At 43.0% G+C, this 6,167-nt stretch overlaps 1 protein-coding gene across 2 annotated transcripts in view; it reads right to left on the reverse strand.

Moving 5' to 3' along the window:
• cdk7 (cyclin-dependent kinase 7) overlaps positions 1–6,167 on the reverse strand; it is a 6,331-nt gene continuing 164 nt past the window's right edge. Inside the window, exons 2-12 of one of the 2 annotated variants that reach the window (XM_079730433.1) lie at positions 5,850–5,909; positions 5,271–5,304; positions 5,112–5,179; positions 4,934–5,002; positions 3,755–3,865; positions 3,275–3,393; positions 2,934–3,033; positions 2,614–2,700; positions 2,304–2,453; positions 1,736–1,880; positions 1–457 (exon numbers count right to left, since the gene is read on the reverse strand). In XM_079730433.1, coding sequence (XP_079586559.1) covers positions 429–457; positions 1,736–1,880; positions 2,304–2,453; positions 2,614–2,700; positions 2,934–3,033; positions 3,275–3,393; positions 3,755–3,865; positions 4,934–5,002; positions 5,112–5,179; positions 5,271–5,304; positions 5,850–5,909 — 972 coding nt within the window. In that variant the 3' untranslated portion in view covers positions 1–428. Of the gene's footprint in view, positions 458–482; positions 1,881–2,303; positions 2,454–2,613; positions 2,701–2,933; positions 3,034–3,274; positions 3,394–3,754; positions 3,866–4,933; positions 5,003–5,111; positions 5,180–5,270; positions 5,305–5,849; positions 5,910–6,167 lie in introns of those variants that run through there. The other variant, XM_079730432.1, reaches the window with a different exon arrangement.

Below are 6,167 nucleotides of genomic sequence, written 5' to 3' on the forward strand. Positions count from 1 at the left end.
TAACCACCATCTGCAATCCCTCACCATTTATTGCTGAATCACATAGAAAATCATGTACAAATACAAAAATACAACAACTTGAAATAAAACAAAGTGCTTTTTCGCCACTTTTTTCTTCAGTCATAAATAGTGGATAACCAGTTCTCCTCCCAAGTCATGTTCATCGTTACAATAGTAGTGAGTGAGTGGTGAGTGAAGCAACGGTCGTTCCTTGATCCAAGAGAGCGAGCCTTCTGCAAGGACTCTGCAGCCCAATGGATGCTGGGGTTCCCCTCAGTCAAGTCACATGACCCGATCCTAGTCACATGACCCGTGTTCACTGCTCCTCTCAATGTAGCCTACGACACTCGAGCCATGGATGGAGCGGATGCCCACTGCTCGTGCCGGTTGGGTGGATGGCGACCGCCCCCGTCCTCCGATAAACCCACTCAGAAAACCAGTTTCTTCTTCATCATACCTGAAAAATCAATAAGAAAAAAACAAAGCACAGGAATGGCTTTAATAAGGTATTTAAGGGAACGCGTCTGTTACAAAGCTTTAACTCATCCGTGTCAACAGAGGTACCTTGTGGGAGTCACATTATCAAGCAGTCCTACAGACTGAGACAGAAGAAGCCAGTTTACTGTCAACATCTCCATTCCCCAGTGATTATTTGGTTCTCTTCCTTTAATATAGCCCTAAGCTTAGGCTGCGCTCAACCCAAATAGTTTCCAAACCACGGAAGAAGAAATCACTTTGAACCTCCCAGCATTGCCAAGGTCCTGCTCCAGTAAAGTATACCCTACAGAACTGTATGCTTTCCCTCTGTACTTTAAACTGCAGTTAAATGTAACGCCAACACCCTTTGAATTACTGGTTTGAATTAAACAGGTAGTCCATAATTACCCAAGCAAGTGTAAATATAAAAATGTTAGTGTGCAAGACCGTGAACATATAATGGCTAGCAGCAGGCTTGTCTCTGCACTGGGAGTCAAATGAGATGTTATGTAGAAGTTCACTTGAAGATATGGAAAATCTTCCCCAAAGCCTCCCCAAATGCCTTGCTTTCTTTGTTTAAACAGATCCAATATAGTCCTCTTAAGATCAATCGGTGGTTCCTGCATGATACCTTTCCTCTGGACTCACAGAACCACTGTGTTATATGCATTCAAATGGCTATAGATTAAACAAGATTTATTACATTCACATTTCAGAGTGACTTTTATTCACAACATGGGTTACACCATTGTCATGTTTGCTCACCACATGAAACCAGTTAACAAAGGCTAAATGAACCCAGCTGACTCCACTCAAACATGACTTAATGGCCATTGCTCTACGAAGGCGTTCTTTGATGTAAGAGTTACGATCAAATATAGTCACAGCTGTGCTTCAAACAAAGAAGTCATAGTGAGAAGCTGCAGGTACCGAAACTTGCTTTATAATGTACAGCACAGGGTAAGGAAGGGGAACTGGCTACAGCAGAGAACAAAAAAGAGGATGTTCTCCTAAGAGGACTGTCCATGTGATCCCTCAACAACATCTGTCTTAAGAAAGTGTTCTTCTGTTGACAGACAAAAGTGCTCTGAATTGAATTGCGGTGCTGTAATTGAACTTCAGTATCTCTCACCATTAGTTACTCTCCCATACACACGCATGGACACCCTTCAAGCCAGTGATCGTGTGGTTTGCATTACATTTAGCAGATGCTTTTACCCTGTGTGGGTATGTGTGTGAGTGTGTGTGGGTCTCTCACTCGTCTCCAGACCCTCTATTTTCCTCTTGAAGCCTATGTTGGGGTTATCTCTCTCCTTGAGTGCCTCGGCTGAGCAGTTGGGTTTGGGGAGCTGTGGTCCAGGAGTAGGGCCGGGGCGGTTACTGAAGTAGCTCATCTTCAGCGCCTGCAGACGCGTTAGAGTAGGGTGGCAGTGGGGGGAAAGCAGAAGGTCAATTGAGCGTGACCGCAACATTCCAGAAAATGTCTCTTATTTTTCCACCCGCTTGCCTGACTCTCTTCACGGTCCTTTTTTTTTTGTTAATGGCAGGAAATGGGCATACATAAAAAAAGAAAAATATATTATATATATATATTTATATATATAAAATTATCAAATGTATGTTGTAAACTGTGTCTCTATATTGAGTTCCATTGTAATTATTTTTCAATGCTGAAACTCATGTTCTACCTACAACCACTTAATTAAAGGAATCACTAAAACAAACAATCGCATCTCCCCCTACAGACATTGTTTTAAATGTAATCACCGACACTGCTACGATGGTAAGCCTTGTGCAAATCAGGGTCTGTGTGTGCCGGGCCCTACCTGCGTGGCGGTGGTCCGTGTGGAGGGGTTGAAGGTGAACAGCCCCAGCAGCAGCTCCAGCAGGTCGTCCCCGGCCGCACTGAAGATGTGTTCCAGAGGGGTTCCCGGGAACAGCTTGAACGCCACATAGTCTGGCAGGCTTTTAACCCCCTAGAGAGAGAGACACAGACACAGACACACACACAAACACACACACACACACCTTTTAGTACAACATTTTTACAGGAGGGTGCGTTTATAAAAGAGACCTGGGTAGGTAAGTTATATATTAAATGAAAACCAAAGAATATTTGTAGAAGGCAATACGTACCGGCCAGGTCTCCTCTGTGGGGGTCCCTAGGGCCTCGAAGATCTTGGTCAGCTGATCGAGGTCAGAATCCCCGGCTAGAAAAGGGAGCTACATAGAATACAAGGCATAGACCGAGATCAGTGTGTGTGTGTGTGTGTGTGTGTGTGTGTGTGTGTGTGTGTGTGTGTGTGTGTGTGTGTGTGTGTGTGTGTGTGTGTGTGTGTGTGTGTGTGTGTGTGTGTGTGTGTGTGTGTGTTAAACAACAACAACAACAACAACAACCTCCATCCCACCACCACAAGGCGATTCAAGTGATTCAAATAAAAATCTTAAGCCTGTACCCGCAGAAGCAGCTCTGCCAAGATGCATCCCATGGCCCACATATCCACACCCACGCCGTACATCTTGGCCCCAAACAAGAGCTCAGGGGCCCGGTACCACCTGAGAACAAAGACAGGGAATCAGAGCAATGGATTACTGTTCATGTTCTGTCAGTAATCTATTCCATTAACCCATTTGTGCCGGGCGCAACATTGTATCTAGTAGATACAATGTTGCGCCGCACAGCAGCTGGCACAAATGGGTTAAGGGCAGAACAAACACAGGGAGCGCATGAGAAACATCCAAGAGTTTATCGCATGTAAAAGGGAGAACCCAGCTGTAATAAGTTACACACACATACCTGGTGACCACTTGATGTGTGTAGGCTCTGTTAGGGCTGCCAAATGCTTTAGCCAACCCAAAATCAGCCAGCTTTAGCACCCCACTGCCGTCCAACAGGAGGTTATTAGGCTTTAGATCCTGAACATGCAAAAATAGGGGAGAAAAAACTAGATGGTTGTTAACTGTGTGGATGGGTCAGGAGTAGAGCTGTTCTCATTCTTAATTCACCACAGCCACCACATTCTTCCCATAGTCTGTCGTAGTCAATTTGTTGTTTGTGTCTTGTCAAGGATCTACCCTTTACTTTCTCTGACCAAATGTTTTAGTCATCATTTTAAGCTCCTCTTATAAGGCACTGGAATCATTTTAATAACAAGGGTTGGCAGGCTAAACGTTTAGGTTTCCATGTATCGCCCCCTTCAGGATGATATGGGTAAGGCCCGCGGGTGTGAGCGGGAAAGAGAAAAAAGAAGCGCGAGAGAGAGAGGTCTCATCTTACCCTATGCAAGACCCAGTGGTGATGCATGTATTCCAACCCTTGCAGCGTCATCTGGATGTATGCTTTGATGTGAGCTGGTGTCAGCACCAGACTAGTGTCTTTTATGATCACCTGCGGAGAAGAAAGACAGATTAGACCCATCCTACTGACTGTTAACTCACCATATTTCTTTCTGACATACCGCTATGCCAGAAAGCAAAATGGGAAAACAAAGGGAAATTGGGAAACAGGCTACAGACAAGTGGCCAACTTGGACCTTAGACCTTGCTTATAGGTCCAAAGTTGAGAAAACCTGAACCAGAGGTTTTCTCACAGCTCTAATACCTCGCCTCTGACATCCAGCCAGACTAGAATGTCCATCCAACATCTGCAGATGATAAGCCTGTGGGCCAAAGTGCACTACCCCAAAATAGACTTGAAGCCCAAGTGAACAAGATCAGCATCACATTTCACTCCTCTTTCGGGTTTTGCTAATCTAATGCCTGTGAGCTAGAAATGCCCATCATCGTTTCCTGAGCCCGGAGATATTGATTTTTGTATTTAAGTGCAGTTATCTTGTTTTGCTTCCTACTAACAAGGGCGTAATGCGTTTGTGCTGGCAGCCAGTCTGGAAACATGGATACTTAGAGGAGACAAGAAGAGGCAGGGGTAGGGTCGACAGAGAGAAATGTGTCTTTCTTAAACCATTCAACGACCGCAGAGAGCACTTACATTTTCAGCCCACACATTTCTATACAGGACTTACTAATCCAATTTTGCACTCATACCTTCAAAACCTTTTCCATTCTTTCAATTCCTGATTACCTCATTTCTGTCTATCATGATAGCTGCTGCTGAAATCACCACCATAGCTGCCTTAGCTTAATGACGTTTATAGTTACGAGTAGCCCAAGGTTAAATCCTTCCCTACTGGATGCAATAAAGCCGTATCACTCAAGAAATAGTATGAATACTGCCATCCAGTGGCCTTCTAGTATAATACAATACAAAGGACTTCAAACGACAATTCAATCAAAGGGCCATTATGCTGATGGTTTAACCCTAAGTGAATATAAGCAACAAAAAAATGAATAGCAGAATATAAAAACTGCATTGACTCTATATTTAGGATTAATGAATACATATGTATTGGAGAGGAATGGGTCCCTGGATGAACCAGGACACTTCATAGCATCTTACCTCCAGGTCAGTCTCCATGAAGTCAAACACCAAGCTGATGTTGGATTTGTGTCCAAAGGCATCCAGCAACTAAGAACAGTTTATGAAATACATCATAATGAGGTTCAAAGTAGCAGCCGTTCCTCCTCATATAATTAATGTTGACAAGGTGTCCAGTTCTATTGCAAAAAAGTCCTACCCCAATTATGTTTGGATGATGTAACTCCTGCAGAAGCTTGATTTCTCTAAGTGCGGTCCTGTTGATACCTGAACGATACATTTAATGAGTATGAATGTTATTGCACAAGCACTTCATCATTGCCCCATTAAAAAAGACTAGACCTAGAGCATAACTTACCATCTTTAGCTTCAGTTCTATGGCCAACCTTGATCTGCCAAAACACAATAAACAATACGGGTGTTAGATCAATGTGTAAATCTGTATAACCTCAGCCACAGGCGACTAAGGGGACACTCACAACTTCTTAGCCACGATTCCCTCCATGGAGTTCTCTATTCATGAGAATATAAGTTGTGTCCAATGTTATTTTATGGCGATAAAATTGTAACTCCATGGACAGCTTAGTTCATCGTCTTTGTATCAGAAGGCTTGTATGGCATGTATGACCAAATTTCGGTCATTAAGTCGGAAGTCTTCCATTTTTCAAAGTGCTCTGAAGTGATTGACGCTTCACTGACCCATTCACAGAAAATTGCTCAAACAAGACAAACGTTGGATTTTCTAAAACCAAAGGATACAAAGATGAGCCCAAGCTGTCCGCAGAGTTACTTTACTGGTGAGTTTATCACCATTAAATACAAACAAATAAGACAAACTAGCATGGAGGGAATTACGACTAAAGAGGTCGCTTGCGGATAGTGTTACGTTATCAATACAAATTAGAAATATTTTTTTAAGTTTGTAAAACATTAATACCTTTTTAATGGCGACTATCGTGTCATTGGTCTTGTCCCTAGCTTTGTATACTGTGGCAAACTGGATACAAAAAAAAACACATGCATAGCATAGAGGCATTAAAATTGACAGAATACTAACTACTATCCACAACAAAGAGAGAGAGAGAGAACGAGAGAGACAGAGAAAGCGTTTACGACTTAATACAGATAGATCTGAGATTCTTTGTTGACATAAACAACCAGAGAAGAAAATGGTAGCTCTGCACTGGAAGTCCTGACATAGCAGATCAGTACCTTTACACGTTTTTCCATGCATGTTCATCGTAGTATAACGTTA

This window comes from Pollachius pollachius, assembly GCF_949987615.1.
Source record: "Pollachius pollachius genome assembly, chromosome: 1".
Lineage (NCBI taxonomy): Eukaryota > Metazoa > Chordata > Actinopteri > Gadiformes > Gadidae > Pollachius > Pollachius pollachius.